The sequence below is a fragment of the Leucoraja erinacea genome, chromosome 26, assembly GCF_028641065.1.
Source record: "Leucoraja erinacea ecotype New England chromosome 26, Leri_hhj_1, whole genome shotgun sequence".
In the NCBI taxonomy this organism is placed as follows: Eukaryota; Metazoa; Chordata; class Chondrichthyes; order Rajiformes; family Rajidae; genus Leucoraja; species Leucoraja erinaceus.
In genome coordinates, this window is record NC_073402.1 from 32,599,384 (window position 1) to 32,619,576 (window position 20,193).

Below are 20,193 nucleotides of genomic sequence, written 5' to 3' on the forward strand. Positions count from 1 at the left end.
GGACCGAATGGCCTAATTCTGTTCCAATCACATGAGCAGAAATCTGGCCTCCTGAGGTCTTGGACTTCCATTTTAATTCATTTGTGTGGCTTCGAGAACAGTCTTTAAAACTGAAAATTAATTTAATCATAAATGCCTAAAGTATATTTAATAACTACTCAGATAGTCGCAGCATCTGTGCAGAAAGATTCGTGGCACAAAGGATTGCAGGTATCCTGCAGCATGGCACTAGCTGAGCACTGGTCCACGTGATGGCTGGGGGTTTTGTACAATCGTGCTCCAGTTTAACATCCGCCGCATGCACAAACACATCTGACTCCAGAGTATCTCTCGTTTTTAATTCTCGTTTCTAATTTACATAAGCTGCACTTAATTTCTTTAAGAAAAATCCATCTGTTTTGTAGTGATCTCTTCAAACTTGAACCTAGTCCGACAGTAAGTGAGTGGTAGCCCAGAAACAGTGGTGGTGCACACATGAGCAAGGTCGCACAAAGAGGACATTAATGAGGAAAGCAAAGGGCAGGTCCACAGATCAAAGCAGAGTGGCTACTGCAGGTCAAAGATCATTCATCAAGGGAAAGGCCCTGGATTTGAAACATTTACTCTCTCGCTACAGATGCTGCCTGACCTGCCGAGTAGGTCTAGCACTTATTATTTCAGACTCAAATCGTGCTTTCAGATTCTTTATGGAATGCAAGTTTTACGTTTTCACAAAGCATTTGTTTTCTTTTATAACGTTCTCACCTGTCACAACCAGAAAGCACGTTGAGCAGAGAGATCTCAGGTTAAAGACCCAATAATCACAAGCTGAACTCTGCTCCTGCCCATCTCTCTTCAAGCCCTTGCCCCTGGTGAGGCTGAGCTGTAAACACTAACCTCCAGCGCCACCCTGCAATAAATCTCTGGACATATCCCACCGTCACCATCACCGTGACAGGGTGGATGGGGCATGTTAACATTTCCACATCCCCGATTCAATATTCAACGTTCAAAACAGAATTCAATTGACATTAGCTTATGATTGGCTACAAGGAATGATTTTTTCTTAAATAGAGAACTCACAGGATTTTTAAATGCCAATAGATTTGGCATCGAAATTATTTTCACTTTTATTTTGTAATGCTCCAGTTTTAAAGCAGCTTTCTCTTCACTGTGACTAATGGAGAAACAAGTTCCCATCAGCATTGTTGCTGACTTTTTATTTAAAAGGTGCTCAAACAGAGAACGCATTAGTGAATTAACTGTATAATTTAACTTTCATAGCTGCAAGTGCAAATCTGTAAAAGATCTAAGGGAATTTGAATTACAAAACTAATGGTTTCTTATATCTGAGGGCTAGAAAATGCATGTATAATTTAAAATATATATTGCACAAACAACCAGCTTCATTACCAGGAAACAAAATATCATTAGAAACATTCAGTGATGCCTCTCACCGAATAGAAGTCAACAGTAATAAACCATGCTGATTTATCTGGGAGTCCGCCACATGCTCAAAAGCCTGTATATGATACAATAACATGCAGTAGAAAAGATGTTCCTCAGCTTATTGAAGCAATGACATACAATACCTGTATTTACACTACGGGCTAAGAATATAAACACCAGCTCCATTACATCAAGAAAAAACAATTTGAGAAATCAGCGGGAAATGTAGTGTCCAACGCATTTTATTCCCAGTTCTCCCAATCCTCATCTTCCAGCTGAAAGAGAAGACATTTACAAATGAGGCCACCTGTCGGGCAGTAGATACAGTAGTATTTACCAGCGTACAGTCACAGCTGACACAAACCAAGGCGTTGTACCTGATGATCTGTCACATCCACCTGCGATAGTGCCAACTGGACCTCCTCCTCAGTCATATCCAGATCAAAGTCTTTTTCCCAGTCCTCACTGATGTCAGTGCTCGACCCTGAAATTCATATTCAGAGTGAAAGACGGGAACAATCTGACATTTACTTTGTAAGGAGATGACCAAATGATGAACAATTAAGGAGAAAATCAAGTAGCTCCAGCACTCCTCAGCAAGAGTTATAAATATCTTCTTGTATTATATTAGTATTTACATTATTTTATGGATGTTTGCACAAATGATATTGGGAGGAAAAGTCGAGCTCCTGCAAAATGATTATAGGGAGTTAGGCAATGGTTGAAAAGCAGAAGCTCCAGGGTAGTGATGTCTGGATTATTCCCGGTGCCACGTGTTAGTGGTACAGCAGGAACCGAACAAGGTGTTGGCTTTAATTGCATTTATTTTAATGCGAGAATGTCTGACAGGTGAGGTGGATGAACTCAGGTGGTGGGTAGGTATGTGTGATTGGGCCGTTACGGACACCTGGCTAAGAAGGGGACACGACTAACAGCTTAATGTTCCAGGTACACAAGCTGCAGGAGAGAGAGAGAGAGAGAGAGAGAGCGTTGGGGGTAGACAGAAGGGCAGTTGCTTAATTCATGAAGGAGAGTGTCACAGCTGTAATTTGAGGATGTAACTAGGAAAATGGAAAAGGGAGGGCCAGTGGATGTAGTGTACCTGGGCTTTCAGAAAGCCTTTGATAAGGTCCCACATAGGAGATTAGTGGGCAAAATTAGAGTACATGGTATTGGGTTAGAGTGCTGACATGGATAGAAAATTGGTTGGCAGACAGGAAACAAAGAGTAGGGATTAACGGGTCCCTTTCAGAATGGAAGCGCAGTGACTAGTGGGGTACCGCAAGGCTCGGTGCTGGAACCGCAGCTACTTACAATATAAGTCAATAGATGAAGGGATTCAAAGTAACATTAGCAAATCTGCAGATGACACAAAGCTGGGCGGCAGTGTGAACTGTGAGGAGGATGCTATGAGAATGTAGGGTGACTTGGACAGGTTGGGTGAGTGGGTAGATGCATGGCAGATGCAGATTAATGCGGATAAATGTGAGGTTATCCACTTTGGTAGCAAAAACAGGAAGGCAGATTACTATCTAAATGGTGTCAAGTTGGGAAAAGGGGAAGTACAACGGGATCTGGGGGTCCTTGTTCATCAGTCAATGAAAGTAAGCATGCAGGTACAGCGAGCAGTGAAGAAAGCGAATGGCATGTTGGCCTTCATAACAAGAGGAGTTGAGTATAGGAGCAAAGAGGTCCTTCTGCAGTTGTACAGAGTCCCAGTGAGACTACACCTGGAGTATTGTGTGCAGTTTTGGTTCCCTAATTTGAAGAAGGATATTCCTGCTATTGAGAGAGTGCAGTGTAGGTTTACAAGGTTAATTTCCTGGATGGCGGGACTGTCATATGCTGAGCGAATGGAGCGGCTGGGCTTGTATACTCTGGAGGTTAGAAGGATGAGAGGCGATCTGATTGAAACATATAAGATTATTAAGGGTTTGGACACGCTAGAGACAGGAAACATGTTCCCCATGTTGGGGGAGTCCAGAACCAGGGGCCACTGTTTAAGAATAAGGGGCAAGCCATTTTACACTGGCTTACACTGGCTCTGCCATTTATTCATCCACCCTTTCAACTTGTCTAAATCACCTCAAAATCTTCCTACATCCTCTTTATAATTCCATTGTTTAGCCAACCTTGTGCTCTGTTCTTTTATGCAAATCATTGCCGCACCAAAAAGCAGAGAAATTGTGTTCCGTTCATTTTCTATTTTTAAATTCTCCATCTCTCTTGATGGAAAGTATTAACTCATTAATTCATATTCCTGCACATTAAGATTTAAACACCACCTTTCTTTCAGGTGTAACTTTGAACTGGATTAGTTTGACCGCATGAAGTTTTAGCCTCATGTAGCAAATCAATGTTTAGTTTAGAGATACAAGCGGAAATAGGCCCTTCGGCCCACCGGTTTCACACCGACCAGCGATCTCCGCACAGTAGCACTATCCAACACACACTAGGGACAATTTACACTTATACCAAGTCAATTAACCTACAGACCTGCACGTTAGGTTTGGAGTGTGGGAGGAAACTGAAGATCTCAGAGAAAACCCACGGGGAGAACATACAAACTCCGTACAGACAGCACCCGTAGTCAGGATCGAACCGGGGTGTCTGGCGCTGCAAGGCAGCAACTCTACCGCTGCGCCACAAATATGATAGATCATCACGACTATTACAATGGGCAACATGAGGATATTACAATTTTAAAATCAAATCTCACATCTTTAAAAAAAATGCCTGTAAATGTATCGGACAGCACAGTAATCTTCAACGATAATCCACACCTCCCCCCCCACAGTAATCTACCACAATGACCCCCCCCACAGTAATCCACCACAATGACCCCCCCCCCCACGGAGTAACCTACCCCCCCACAATGACCCCCCCCCCCCCACAGTATCTACCACAGTAATCTACCACAATGACCCCCCCCCACAGTAATCTACCACAATGACCCCAGTAATCCCCCCCCCCCCCCCTTCAAACATTACCTTTCTTTCCATTATTGGATGGCGTGGACTTCCCGCTGTCTGAATTGAGTTCATAAACTCTCAAATCAGTTGGTCCGCCATCATCTTTTGTCGTCTCCAGTCTCACTGTATGCTTTGGCTCAGCCACTCCTCCAGTCGAGCCCTTTGCTTTCTGATCTTTCGATGCTCCATTTGCATCTTTGGCCAAGGTGGGAACCCGGTCCTTGGCTGTGGGAAGATGAGGTTTCTCTTCCTGCTCCGGCACCAATCTTGCCGAGCTTCCCTCGGCTTTCTCCCCAATCTCCTTCACTGTCTCCTCAGACCTCGATGTCTCACTAGAAGTGGACACCTGGCTTTGAAATTGGAGTTCTACAGGACTCTGTTCAGCAGTTGTAGACTGGTGCTCTGATGGTGCTTGGCCAATGGCACTAACATCCACACTCTCAAGTTCAACAGAGTTCTCTGTTCTGGAGCACAGCACCGGAGGTTGCACAGGTAATGATGAGTTCAGTGACAAATGCTGAACATTTGAGTTAAGAGGCAAAGCCCCAACAAATTCATCTGAAAATGTACAATCGTGGAATAGAATTATTTCTATCACTCATTATACACAATCAAGTTTTAACTACAAAGCCGCGACTATTCAGGGTTATATTACCAAACTACTTGGATAACTGGTTGGTTGGAGTAATATGCCACTAAGAAAATGCTACTTCATTACTTCAAGTTTATAATAAACTTATCTGCTCTAGGCATTTATACAATTTCATAAATATTATTAACTTTGCTTTAATTTGAAATATTTAATCTTATTTGCCAAACACTTGCTCTTGGTTTGTGTAGAGACTCCCCCAGCTGCTGCCAGAGTCTCTACACAAACACATGTTTAAGTGGCATCTTGAAAGCTATTTACTCTTAGCCTCCAAAGCAGAGTAATTGCCAGTGACGTGCTTACCCTCCTCCTCCTCCTCTTCCCACTGGAGTTCCTCGGACTGAGAAGTCTGCTCCGCTCTCTGTTTCAACGCTATTCTCCTGCTTTCCTCCTGAAAGCAAACACAATGACATAGCACCTGCAGGGAATTACACTATTTGTAGTAGACTACAGGGACAAGTTACTGAATATAAATTTTAATATTAAATAATAACCCTATTCTAATTTCTTAGATACTTAGAAACTAAGTATATAAGCAACTTGACATAAAGTTAAGAAATTTCATACAGAAAAACAGTATAGTGGCCTCCATAATGTTTGGGACAAAGACCCACCATTTATTTATTTGCCTCTGTACTCCACAATTTGAGATTTGTAATAGAAAAAAAATCACATGTGGTTAAAGTGCACATTGTCAGGGTATTTTTATACATTTTGGTTTCACCGTGTAGAAATTACAGCAGTATTTATACATAGTCCTCCCCATTTCAGGGCACCATAGTGTTTGGGACACATGGCTTCACAGGTGTTTGTAATTGCTCAGGTGTGTTTAATTGCCTCCTTAATGCAGGTATAAGAGAGCTCTCAGCACCTAGTCCTTCCTCCAGTCTTTCCATCACCTTTGGAAACTTTTATTGCTGTTTATCAACATGAGGACCAAAGTTGTGCCAATGAAAGTCAAAGAAGCCATTATGAGAAACAAGAATAAAAACTGTTAAGGGACATCAGCCAAACCTTAGGCTTACCAAAATCAACTGTTTGGAACATCATTAAAAAGAGAGCACTGGTGAGCTTACTAATCGCAAAGGGACTGGCAGGCCAAGGAAGACCTCCACAGCTGATGACAGAAGAAATCTCTCTATAATAAAGAAATATCCACAAACACCTGTCCAGCAGATCAGAAACACTCTTCAGGAGTCAGGTGTGGACTTGTCAATGACCACTGTCCGCAGAAGACTTCATGAACAGAAATGCAGAGGCTACACTGCAAGATGCAGATCACTGGTTAGCCACAAAAATAGGATGGTCAGGTTACAGTTTGCCAAGAAGTACTTAAAAGAGCAACCACAATTCTGGAAAAAAGGTCTTGTGGACAGATGAGACAAAGATTAACTTATATCAGAGTGATGGCAAGAGCAAAGTATGGAGGAGAGAAGGAACTGCCCAAGATCCAAGGAATACCACCTTATCTGTGAAACACGGTGGTGGGGGGTGTTATGGCCTGGGCATGTATGGCTGCTGAAGGTACTGGCTCACTAATCTTCATCGATGACACAACTGCTGATGGTAGTATCATAATGAATTCTGAAGTGTATAGACACATCCTATCTGCTCAAGTTCAAACAAATGCCTCAAAACTCATTGGCCGGCGGTTCATTCTACAGCAAGACAATGATCCCAAACCTACTGCTAAAGCAACAAAGGATTTTTTCTAAGTTAAAAAATTGTAAATTCTTGAGTGGCCAAGTCAATCACCCGATCTGAACCCAATTGTGCATGCCTTTTATATGCTGTAGAAAAATCTGAAGGGGACTAGCCCCCAAAACGAGCATAAGCTAAAGATGGCTGCAATACAGGCCTGGCCGAGCATCACCAGAGAAGACACCCAGCGGCAACTGGTGATGTCCATGAATCACAGACTTCAAGCTGTCCTTCATAGAAAGGATAGGCAACAAAATACTAAACATGACTACTTTCATTTACATGACATTGCTGTGTCCCAAACATTATGGTGCCCTGAAATGGGAGGAACTTATTTCTGCCAGAGGAGGTAGTTGAGGCAAGGACTATAACAGCATTTAAAAGACCTTTGGACAGGTACACAGAAGGGTTTAGAGGGATATGGTTCTAGTTTAGATGGAGCATCATGGCTGGCATGGACGAGTTGGGCTGAGTGTCCTGTTTCTGTGCTGGATGATCTATGACTGGGCAAAGCATACATTTATATCAAGCTTCAACATACTGTGTTTGTTAATTTCCAGATATTACCAGAAACACAAAATTACAGTGTGAAGTAAACATTTCATATTGAGAATAAATTGCAAACCAACTTCCACCCTAGTTTGAATTTCTACCTGTTCAGGTGCCACTAACAGCCCACAACATAATGACAAAAGTGGAGACTGTGGATTAAATTTGCCATGACTACTTACCTGATCAAACTGGTATAATTTATAAAAGTATCGATGCCAAAACTCTGAATGTGACACAGCCGCTGGCACCTGTTCAGGGAAAACGACACAGTTACAGTCCGAGTTCAAACACAGCTTTAAACCAAACACTCCAAATAAATCATTAATTGCTTCGTAAATTGGAGGATTTAATCATCTCTACTGTTGATGTCTTGTCTTGCTCTCTCTTCCCATCTTCAGGTTGTACCACACCTTGGAACAGACGATTGTGAGCCCGGCTAATTCCCAGACCTTCAGGGCATCTGGCATGTGAGCGTATGTATCCAGATGTCACAATGCTCACCTGACCCCATGTGTCAATGTCTGCGGTGCATAAGACCCACAGGAACACTGAACATACCGATCCAGGAGTGGGGCCACACCCCTCCACCATCTATTCCCCACCTCAACACCATTCTCTGCACCAGCACCATCTTCTCCCATCCCATAATATCCAGACATCCAGCGATCTTTGAATGAACTCTTGGGTAAATAATTCTAGGATTTGCCAACTTCTGAAGAAGTATTTCCTCATTTCAGTCCTGAGCATCCAACCCTGATGAGATTCAGCAGAGGAAACATCTTGTGTATCCAGCCTGAGCAACCCTGAATTTGGTACATTTCAATACGATTATGCTGCCAAACTGTAGAGAATGGCACTGAGGACTTAACACAATTGGCATACAGCTTTCAATTGAACAAACCATGTCCCTTTGAACAAATCAGACTCAGTGTGTTTCATTCAGCAAGTGGGAAACACAAATATATTCACAGCCCATTTGTCATATTCTCCTGAGGATAATAAGGTCACAGGACTGCAGATATCACTTGGTGGCGACATCAATGGCAATGTTGATGAAGGTATACAAGGACGTAATGAAAGTTTTGACCAGTTAGGCAGGGTAGCCGCAAGCCGAAAACGAATGTAAAAAAGGGTAAGGTGAGATGCCAGATAACTGAAGGGCTGCTCGTGTTATGCCTCTATTTAGAAGGGCTGTGAGGAAAAGCCTGGGAACTATAGACCACTGACCATAACATCTGTGATAGCCATGTTACTGGAGATGATTCTGAGGGATAAAATGTACATGCATTTGGATAGATAAGGGGAGCTCAGAGATAGTCAGCATGGCTTTGTACGTGGGTGATCACGACTTACTAATTGAAGTTTTTTGAAGAAGTTACCAAGAAGGTTGGCAAGTCCATACCAAGGCAAAAGCCTTTGATTGTGATCTACATGATGGGCTACTCTGGAAAGTTAAATCGCATGGGATTAGGTAGAATGAGGTAACTGGAGTCAGAATGGGCTTCCTGGAAGGAAGCAAAGGGTGGTGGTGGAAGGTTGTTTTTCTGACTGGAGGCCTGTGGCCCTGCAGAATCCTCTACAGTAACTCGTCAACAAGAGATGATGGGTTTTCTGGTCTATAGTTCCAAGGCTTTCCTTACAGCCCTTCTGAAACAGGCACAATATTAAAAATACTATTTCCACAGTGGCTGGAGATAAGGCAGAAGGGGCCTGCTAAACCATTCATTACATCTTGACCTTTAACATGAGAACATTGACAACTGGTCAAAAAGCACATTCAAGCTTTGCCCCTGACTCAATATGGGACTAACACCCCGGGCAGGCTGGAATCGGGCCGCAGTCTATGGGGAGATGACACGGGGAACGAGACTTTGGTGCCTTCCCACACAGTGGGAAACTTTGGTTCTTGCTGTGTGGGGATGTTTTGTGTGAATTCTATAGTGATGAACATGTCCAAGGATCTTTGTTCTTTGTTCCAGCCTATGCCATCATTGTGGGCCACTCGGTTTAACCGGCTGCAGCTTGGGAATTTACTCCGCAGGAACTGGAGTGGAAAATTGTAGCATTCCGTACTGTTCCATGGCATTCCGGGTGGGAATACAATCACCATTATTATAATACATGAAATATAAAATACATGAACATGTTCCCTTCACTATGGTCTATACCAAAAACAATCACAAAACTAGTGACTAACTAATAAATAATTAAAACTATTATAGCTGTGGCTAACCCATTGGTAGTTGTTCAAGTAATTTCACATTGAAACTACCCGACAATACAAGTGGGAATGACTGAACGGATCCGGTGCATTAGTGAAGTACGCAGTACTCACCATATTTGTATAAAGCGCACGCACTGAAGGGCTGTTTACCAACAGGTCTGAGATTTCCCCTTTCCGCTCATCAAGATTAAAACCAGCCACCCACTCATCGTAAAGCTCCAGGGGCCCTGCAGAGAGACAGAACAAGCAGATATTACAAACACACTGCCTGAACACTAATATCAAGCTGGGAATTGGGGAAGTGTTGTGTTAACCTGCTGCGTCTGGGGAAAGGGGCTGAGAGAGGTTGTTCCAATCTACCATTTGTTTAAGAGTTTTATGCAAAATATGAGGTGCTGTTCCTCCAATTTGCAGTGGGACTCACTCTGACCATGGAGGAGGCCCAGGACAGAAAGGTCGGATTCGGAATGGGAGGGGGAGTTGAAGTGCTGAGCCACCCCTCACTTCCCAGCTCTCCCACAGCCCACTGTCTCCGCCTCTGCCTTTCTTCCCACACCCCCCACCCCCCCCCCACATCAGTCTGAAGTAGGGTCTCGACCTGAAACGTCATCTATTCTTTCGCTTCATAGATGCTGCCTCACCCGCTGAGTTTCTCCAACATTTTTGTCTACCTCCAATCCATCATTGATTCCTCAACTCCCAATCTTCAGCTAAAACAAACTCAAGCATAAAGTTCAGCTTCTCCTCAAAAACATGGGGGAGAAAGTGTATGTGACAGTGTGCGCAGTTTGATTCAAAAAAAGATTTTACATTCCTGCTGAATTATAAATCACTGAATAACAATTAGTTTTTTGTTTTCCCAATACAGCTAGTTCTGCTATAACACTCATTTTCATGATTGGCTAAGGTGAAGATGGATTAGGGAATATTATCTGCATTAAGCAGGCCCAATTAGTTTTAACAAAATTTTGATTGGGAACTAGAGAACCATTTAAAAGTTATTTTAGAAATTGACACACAGTAAAAAAGTTTATTGAATTCAAACAGAAGAGGGGGGGGAGAACGTGTTTTCATGAATCGTCCCCACAGTATTCAAACACCACTGTCTCTCAACAACACGGACAGTTTAACTGCAGATGGACAATTGAAACTGACAAGCAATCACCTCTATGGACACTTGTGAAAGGATACTCCATTAAACAATGTAACATGCAGCCTTTAGTATTTTCAGCTTGCAGAAACAAAACTGCTATTGAAAAGAGCTTTATTTTTTTAAATGCTGTGTGAAAAATAACTTAGTGAATCAAACAATAACCCCTAACTCCCTTTTCCCCACGGAGTCAATTGTCTTTTCGTTTAGTTTAGAGATACTGCGGAAACAGGCCCTTCGGCCCACCGGGTCTGCACTGACCAGCGACCCCCCACACACTAACCCTATCCCACTAGGGACAATTTTTACATTTACCAAGCCAATTAACCTACAAACCTGCACGCCTTTGGAGTGTGGGAGGAAACCAAAGATCTCGGAGAAAACCCAGGCAGGTCATGGAGAGAACGTACAAACTCCGTACAGACAGCACCCGTAGTCAAGATCAAACGCGAGTCTATGGCACTGCATTTGCTGTATGGCAAAAACTCTAGCAATGCACCACCCGGTAACATGATTTTCTACAACAGAGCTTGTTAGGAACCCAACGACCATGTGGTGGCAGAACTGCCTGCAGGTTTTACAATAACATACAGTGTACAGTAATAACTGAGTGATAACCTGTAGCCTGATGGATCAGATCTGAAGCACAATATACAGACACCAATGATAAAAAAGGACTGGAACAACCACATCTGGGACAATGCACACAGCTTTAATCGTGATGCTAGGCTAAGAATTTAACCGCACAGCAAAACAACAATGCTCAAAAACATCAGAACAAAAAAACCTTTGAAAACAGTTAATAATTTGAACTTGGTGAGAATACAAGATAAATGATCCCAGCTAACCATTTTAATCGGTTAACACTGAGAAGGCTCAAGTTTTGCAGCAAGGCGGCACAGATTATTTCAATTTAAATGCTTGAGTGTGGTGAATGTGTGGAAGAGAGTGTAAGAAGCAGAATGGAGGGCAGAAGCAACTCTGGAAATCTCAGAAACAGGCTACAAAGAGGCATCAGCTTTGGGGACTGACCAGAGAAGTGTTGTCTTTTGCAGTTGTACACTTTTCAGTCATAGAGTGAGACAGCACGGAATAAGGCCCTTCAGCCCAACTTGCCCACACCAGCCAACATGTCCCTGCTACACTAGTTCCACCTGCCTGCGTTTGGTCCATATCCTTTCAAACCTGTCCTATCCATGTACTTGTCAAACTGTTTCTTAATCGTTGGGATAGTCCCAGCCTCAACTACGTCCTCTGGCAGCTTGTTCCATTCACCCACCACCCTTTGTGTGAAAAAGTTACCCCTCAGATTCCTATTTAATCTTTTCCCCTTCACCTTAAACCTATGTCACCTGGTCCTCAATTCCCCGACTCTAAACAAGAGACTCTGTGCATCCACCTGATCTAATTCTCTCACGATTTTATACAATTATTTTTTTTAAACAAAAGCACTTATAGAGTTACAATTATTTCAGTATTTAACAGCTACTAGAATGGAGTAAACCAAGACAATATACTAAAATTCTGAGGCTATAACTTGTATCAAAAGGCATCTCAAAAGTCTCACCGTCGGGTTCATTGCAGTAGGTGGCAGGATCAGCCTGGAGCGTGTAAAGCCGAGCCTGTAACCAACACATACGGGTTAGTGAACAAACTGATGCACACAGGCTGCCCGCCCGTCAGTCCGAGGGCCTCATGCAGCACAGGGAGTTTACCCGTACCTCTCAAACATCACTCAGCATGAGGAGTTTGCCAGAACCCCTGACCCTCATTCAGCGCAAGGAGTTTGCCCAAATGGTGAAGGCTACAATACATACAAAATTAATCTTTTGTACTAACAGTTGAACAAATGTAAAAACTAGAAACTGCAGGTTTACAAAAATGGACACAAAATGCTGGAGTAACTCAGTGGCTCAGGGACCATTCTCGGACACTGACAATTGAAAATGGTTCCATGTACCTTTGTGCTGTCGTAGAGTTCTGTAGTGCCAGAGGGTGTTGCAACCAGTGTGATAACATCGCAGTCAATTGTTTTGTCCGGAGGAGGAGCAAATGTGTCGGAGAGGACTCCCAGAATGTTTGATAATCCTTTCTTGACTTGCTGGCCTGCTCCTGTAGATGTTTCTGCCTACAGACAAGGGATGAAGCAAACACCGTACAATTAATGTACTGAACTAGTTCATGTGTAACCGCCTCATTTGAAAGTCAGGCTCTGACTGATAAATACAGCTTTATTTTTAGGTACAATATTTTTGCCTTGTAGTCATTCTGTACAATTTAAACAAAATAACTTTAAACAACATTGAGAGTTGAAGAGCTGGCCTGCACCAGGGAGTGTACTGAGAGAATAAATACTGTAATGTCATTCAGATCCACCTGATAGACTCTGTCCAGTAGTATAGGGAACTGCAGATGCCGGTTTAAACCAAAGGTTGTGGGGAAAGGCACCAGGGGAAGGGGTGGCTTGGTGGGAAGGGATGAGTTAACCAGGGTTGACCAATACTGTGTAAAGAATCTCGGTAGCAAACACAGCTAGCCCGACATGCCTCTATTTCCTGTTGTCCACGTCTACAGCTTGAATACAACATGGAGTTTGAATTACATTTCAATGTCCTTTCAGCAATTACACTGCCCATTGAATCGAAACCCTTCAGATACCTAGAACGGTATACAAATCTTGCTGACGTGATATTTTTATAGAGCGTGTAGTGAAAACAATGAGAACGTTGCGAAACTGGATAACTGTGAATGGAAACAAAAGATTAAAGTCAGATAACCATAGAATAGAAACTCACAAGGGTAGTGGGTATAATGAACAAGCTGCCAGAGGAAGACACTTAGACAGGTACATGGATAGGAAAGATATAGGAAGATATGGATCAAATGGGACTAGCTTAAATCGAGAATCTTGGTTGGCATAGACAAGTTGGGCCAAAGGGCCTGTTTCCGTGCTGAGGACTCCGACTCTTGAAAATCAGTCAGGAATACATACCGACTAGTTGCTTAAATATTTGATTTTACTGTAAGCAGAGGATCCAGAATCGAATGTTGACTAAAGTCGACTATCTGGGACACATGACAATTAACTCTTGAATCTTGAATCTATCCTTGCAGCTGTCTTTACCTGTTCTCCACAGAAAAGTCTGACAATGCATTTCTTGTCATGGGGAGGGGGGAGTATGCCCACCCTCTGGGGAATGCCTCGTTAACAGCATCACACTGGGACACTTTATATTAATCTATCCCGGTCGATGGATTTCGACAATAATAATGTGTTTACCCACTTCCCCCCTCCTCGCCTGTACATTCTCTTCACACTGTAACAATCTTCAGCTCCACGGCACTACTGAAACAAAGGAAAGCTGCTTACTCCATGTATCTGACCTGCTATATAATCCAACTATCTAGCATGTTATTCATTCAACACAAACATCAATACTTTATATTCATTGTACAAAACATATCCTGATTACATCCACAGGTGCTGTCAATTGGCAGGATATTTCTGAATTTGGGATTTGTGCAGGCAGGTTTACAGCTCAAGCAAATAGAACCTTATCAAATGTATGTTTTAGTCTTATGCTTACATATTTTTAATGGAAGTAGTAATTTATTTTGAATTATTCATTGACAGAGCAGAGATATAGCTAGAAGGAATCACATTTATTGCTCAGGCTCAACTGCCCCTGAAGCGAGTGCCATGCTGGACAAATTCAGAGTTATTCTGAGTTAAGAGAGAACTACTGCTTCATGTTGCCTCGATAGATTCCCTGCATCAGAAGAGCGTTAATAATCAACATGGCTTTATATAACAACGCCGAGGCCCGCTTTATCATTATTTGAAATTGTTTTGTTTAGAGATACAGCGCGGAAACAGGCCCTTCGGCCCAATTCCACGTAAACTAGTGATCAGCCCGTACACCAGCACTATCCTACACACAAGGGACAATTTACTATTTTAACAAAGTCAAATTAGTCCACAGACCTGTACGTCTTTGGAGTGTGGGAGGAAACCAGGGAACTTGGAAAAAAAACCACGGGATCACGGTATGAATGTATAGACTCCGTACAGACAGCACCCGTTGTCAGGATCGAACCTGGATCTTTGGCGCGATGATGCATCAACTCTACCGCTGCACCACCGTGCCATCCTGGCAAATAGGCTGCCAAGAGTCATAGAGTAATTCAGTGTGGAACAGGCCCTTCGGCCCAACTCGCCCACACCAGCCAACAATGTCCAAGCTACCCTAGTCTTCCTAGCCTGAGCTTGGTCCATAACCCTCCAAACCTGTCCTATCCATGTACCTGCCCAACTGTTTCTTAAACGATGGGATTGGCTCAGCCTCAACTACCTCCTCTGGCAGCTTGTTCCATACACCCACCACCCTGTGTGTGAAAAAGTTACCCCTTGGATTCCTATTGAATCTTGTCCCCTTCACCTTGAACCTATGTCCTCTGGTCCTTGATTCCCCTACTCTGGGTAAAAGACTCTGTGCATCTACCCGATTGATTCCTCTCATGATTTGGTATACCTCCATAAGATCTCCCCTCATCCTCCTACACTCCGTGGGATAGAGACCAAGCCTACTTAACCTCTCCCTATAGCTCACACCCTCAAGTCCTGGCAACATCCTCATAAATCTATTCTGAACCCTTTCAAGCTTGACAACATCTTTCATATAACATGATGCCCAGAACTGAACACAATATTCTAAATGTGGTCTCACCAATGTCTTATACAACTGCAACATGACCTCCCAACTTCTATACTCTGGCTGATGAAGGCCAAAGTGCCAAAAGCTTCTTTGACTACCTTATCTACCTGCGACTCGACCTTCAAGGAACTATGCACTTGCACTCCTAGATCCATCTGCTCTACAACACTCCCCAGGGGCCTACCATTTACCGTGTAATGTGATCATCAGCCATGATCACATTGAATGGCGGTGCTGGCTCGAAGGACCGAACGGCCTACTCCTGCCCTATTGTCTATTGTCTGCCCTTGTTCGACATCCTAAGATGCAATACCTCACACTTCTCTGTATTAAATTTCATCAACCATTCTTCCGCCCACCTGGCCAATCGATCCAGATCCTGCTGCAATCTTTCACAACCATCTTCACTATCTGCAAAACCACTCACTTTTGTATCATCAGCAAACTTACTAATCTTGCCCTGTATGTTCTCATCCAAATCATTGATGCAGATGAGTAACAGTAACGGGCCCAGCAACGAACCTTGTGGCACACCATTAGTCACAGCCCTCCAGTCTGAGAAGCAACCTTCCACCATCACCCTCTGCTTCTTTCCATGGAGCCAATTTGCTATCCATTCAGCTATCTCTCCCTGGATCCCATGAGATCTAACCTTCCAGAGCAACCCACTATGTGGCACCTTGTCGAACACCTTACTGCAGTCCATGTACACATCTACAGATCTGCCTTTATCAACCTTTTTGCTCACGTCTTCAAAAAAATCTATCAGATTTGCGAGACCCGACCTCCCATGTACAAAACCATGCTGGTTACTATCCCTAATCAGCCCTTGCCCATCCAAATGCCAGTATATCCTATCCTTCAGTATACTCTCCAGTAACTTACCAACTACAGATGTTAAGCTCACCGGCCTATTGTTCCCAGCATTTTCCCTGCCGTCCTTCTTGAAAAGAGGCACAACATTTGCCACCCTCCAATCCTCTGGCATCTCTCCTGTATTTAAGGACAACTCATAAATTTCAACCAAGTATCAGAAGGAAACTTATTTCTGTGATTTGAAGATCCTGGATTGTACCCAGTTGCTCAGTAACTGAATGCCGTATACTCACACTCAGCTTCTCTTTCACCGCGTTTGCAGTAGCAGCAATTGTACACGCTGTATCATGTTGCACAACATGCGAGAATTCGGCAAGGTCCCGCTTCATAAATTCCAATGCTTCCGTAGACTGCCAGGAGAGGGGAGTAGAAGTCAAACACATCACCGTTAAATTCACCAAGAAAGTTTTAAAAATCTTCTCTTAATTTCTTTCATCCTTCATCCACGAAGGGGTCCACCAGAGCAGTGGTCTCCGCCCATCACCCATTAATGGCACTCTAAACATTATACACTTGGAACAGCATGCCACTTTGATTTGTTCTCTACTTTGGCTTTCCTCGCTATACACAAGTAATCTCCTCCACTCAATCCCACACTGCAACCACCAAGATTATTCAGTCACAAAAACGGAGAGAGGGGATGTACAATCAGCACACTGTCAGGCATGAAACCCACATCTAGCTCACACTGCTAACCGAAGATCTCATTGGCCAAACATTTAAGAGCCCATTGAAATTTATATAGAGGCATCTTATTGCATGCCCTGGGAACTAAGTTACAACCCACACTTCATCTGATCACTAAAAGCAATGGAAAGCATGTATACAAAGCCTCTTACACCCCATGTATACTGGTGTCACTCCACAGTAGCTGAGGAAGCAAAGGCTTGCTCCTTATCATTCTACAATTGATTCGGAAGTCATCTTGCTTTGATAGAGGGGAGAGTGTTTAATGTTTTAACATGGTGTGCAAAGATTAACATCCCTATTTCACAAGTTCAAATTTCAGATGGCAAGATTATTAATAGTCTTATTATTAACTGGTTCTCTTTCCTGAGATGTCACGGGGCATGCTCAGTGTTACAGGTTTGGGGAGAACCCCGACTGAATGTTGAATGGAGCGGTTAAAGTGCAGCTGAATCAGCCCTGGTAAGGAGCTAGCAGGCTTGGTCTGGTACCTGTCAACATCAGTCAAGACACGGCCAAACTTGGAGTCAACATCCCAAGGTCAGCCGACTGACTGCCTCCTGATACATACATAAACAATAACCAAGCAAGGTATTACCTGGAGAGACATCATTCAGACAGGTCATACACTTGTTTTCCAGTCCTCCTTCCAAAAAGGTCACCAGGTGAAAATGTCTTAATTCAAATAATTCAATTAAAAAAAGGACACTTCTAAACTCTGAATGGTCAAAGATTGACACCACTCTATATCTGCTGCAAAGGATATTTTATACACAAACATGTTGTAAAACAAATTCTTGCAAATCCTTCAACTCTATTCATTACAACGCAAACATTTATTTGCTTACCTTTTCTTTGACTGATTGGAGACCATCTTGTATCCAACTGCCCCACCAACTACCACCAGATTCCCTGCAAGGAAAGATATTCCTCCAATTCAATTTCTTAAATTAAAAAATATATAATATATTTATATAGCCCAGACATTCGGGGACTTGACAACCAAATCAAAACTGCAGCATATTCTTTTGTGGTGAAAGAGCAACATCTCACTGTAGGGAAACAACATCTAACCGACAGCACAGCAGCGTGACAGCAATCTAAAATCCATCTAGAAAGTTGCTTGCTTATTATATTCTGATTGGTGCCAATAACATAATGAGAAAAAAGGACAGAGACCCCTGAACTCCACAGCACATCAAGATCAAACAACTGTCAGAGTAGAAATCCAAGGTTTTTCAATTTACTAATTTTTCTGGATGAGATAAGAAATAGGCCTTTCGGCCCGAAGCGTTGCCTATTTCCTTCGCTCCATAGATGCTGCTGTACCCGCTGAGTTTCTTCAGCATTTTTGTCTACCATAGGCCATTGTAAGCTGTTTTGAGGGTGAAAATGAAAAGTGAGAGAAATCAATGTTCATACCACAGGGCTGTAAGCTGCCCAAGCGAAATATGTGATGTTGTTCCTCCAATTTGTATTTAGCCTCACTCTGACAATGGAGGAGACTGAGGACAGAAAGGTCTGTGTAGGAATGGGAAGCAGAATTAAAGTGTCCAAGGAGATCAAGATTGGTTCAAGCGGGCTGAGGGAAGGTGTTCTGCAAAACGATCACTATCTGCGTTTGGTCTCACTGATGTATAAGAGTCCACATCTTGAACAATGGATACAGTAAATGAGGTTAGAAGAGGTGCAAGTGAACCTCTGCCTAATCTGAAAAAACTGTCAGGTCCCTGGACAGAGTCAAGGGAGGAGGTTTAGAGACAGGTCTAAATTCAGTAGCTCCCTGGAAAGCAATGACATAAATTTCACTGGTTAAAATCCTGACACTGTCCACCCAACTGCATAGGTTTGTGAAGATTTCTCACCACTTTCTCAAGAGAAATTTAGAATAAATAATAAATGCTGACTTTGCTAAACTACATCCATGATCTATTCGCAATGATTACTTTAAAGGCAGGTTATTTTGTTAAATATTACGGCCAATCAATAACACTGTTTACAGAAGGTAGACACAAAATACTGGGGTAACTCAGCGGGACAGGCAGCATCTCTGGAGAAAAGGAATGGGTGACTTTTTGGGTCGAGGCCCTTCTTCAAAAATACTGTTTAATATGGCTGCAAAATAGATCCCTCCATGCATTGCAAGATTTGTTTAAATAATACTGATGCAAGCTGTACTTAATATATTACAAGTCAGAAGTGTATTTGCACACACATACATGTCTGCCGATTAGAGTGACTTTAAGCAGTTAAGTCTAAAACCTTGAGGTAGTCACACACACAAGCTGCACAACCAATGCTCAGTAAAACGTCCCCTGCGGGATTCCCTCCACAGATGCTGCCTGACCCATTGAGTTTCTCCAATTCAATGTGTTTTCACTTTTACAACGAAGACCACCTTTCTGTTTGCCATTGATAGGCACAAGATGCTGGACTACCTCAGATGAACAGGCAGCATCTCTGGAGAGGATGATGGGTGACGTTTGTGTAGGAAGGAACAGCAGGTACTGGTTTAAACTTCTGTTTGCCCCACCCACACATGAAGGTCCAGGGACAGCCAGGTGCCTCTGAATAATGACACCCTTCAATCATCCAACACTTCAAAAATAATCACATTTCTTATCAAAATAACGACCCCTAACCTCAATACTTTTCCACTTGCCAATACTTCCCTATTTATTGATCTAGCTATGTTATCCTACAGCTTTCAACTCATCCCCATTCCTTCCCCACTCCTCTATTTCCCCCCTTCTTTCTGCAATCTCTTTCATCCCTTCGATGTCCACCACATCTGCAGTTCCTTCCTTCACTCCCCCCCCCCACCCCACCCCACCCCACCCCCATTTCTCCATCCTCCCCTCTCTCTCCCTCCCTCCCTACCTGGCCCCGTCCTGATGACCCCCCCCCCCCCCCCCCACCCACCCCTACACCCGTCCCACCCGTCCCTGCGCCCCTCCTCCTCCCCTGTCCTGCTGCCCCAACCCCCAGACAGGCCTCCCCAGTCCCTACCCCCTCCACACCCAAGCCTCTGTCTCCTGCCCCTGCCCCTCACACCCCTACCCCTACCGCTGGTCCCGCTACCCCTCAGGCCCCTGCTGTCCCTCCTGCCCCTACCCCTACCCCCCCTCTGCCCCCTCGCCTCCATCAATCCCGCCCCCCCCCACTCACCCATCCGCCATCTTCCCTCGATGGCGTCATCGATAATATCACCTTTCACCCCGACGTGACGTCACGAGGAC

At 43.5% G+C, this 20,193-nt stretch overlaps 1 protein-coding gene across 2 annotated transcripts; it reads right to left on the reverse strand.

Annotated features, from left to right (window-relative positions):
• Nucleotides 1-317: 317 nt before the first annotated feature.
• Nucleotides 318-20,193, reverse strand: bsdc1 (BSD domain containing 1). 2 transcript variants are annotated; one of them, XM_055656678.1, is made up of 11 exons: nucleotides 20,123-20,193; nucleotides 17,803-17,866; nucleotides 16,501-16,617; nucleotides 12,637-12,804; nucleotides 12,244-12,298; nucleotides 9,638-9,753; nucleotides 7,482-7,550; nucleotides 5,353-5,440; nucleotides 4,419-4,958; nucleotides 1,806-1,912; nucleotides 318-1,703 (listed from the first exon to the last, which is right to left on the reverse strand). In XM_055656678.1, the coding sequence occupies exons 1-11, from the start codon at nucleotides 20,131-20,133 to the stop codon at nucleotides 1,671-1,673; spliced, it is 1,368 nt and encodes a 455-aa protein (XP_055512653.1). In that variant the 5' UTR covers nucleotides 20,134-20,193; the 3' UTR covers nucleotides 318-1,670. The 2 variants fall into 2 exon arrangements, with proteins under 2 accessions (XP_055512653.1, XP_055512652.1); XM_055656677.1 differs by lacking the exon at nucleotides 20,123-20,193 and adding an exon at nucleotides 19,488-19,510.

Bases quoted from the DNA above. Each gene is read 5' to 3' on its own strand.
- bsdc1 (XM_055656678.1), bottom strand. The intron at 12,299-12,636 runs GTACATGGAACC...TGTTGGTTACAG, and splicing joins AACTCTACGACAGCACAAAG to GCTCGGCTTTACACGCTCCA. The intron at 1,704-1,805 runs GTACAACGCCTT...CTTCTCTTTCAG, and splicing joins TGGATGTGACAGATCATCAG to CTGGAAGATGAGGATTGGGA.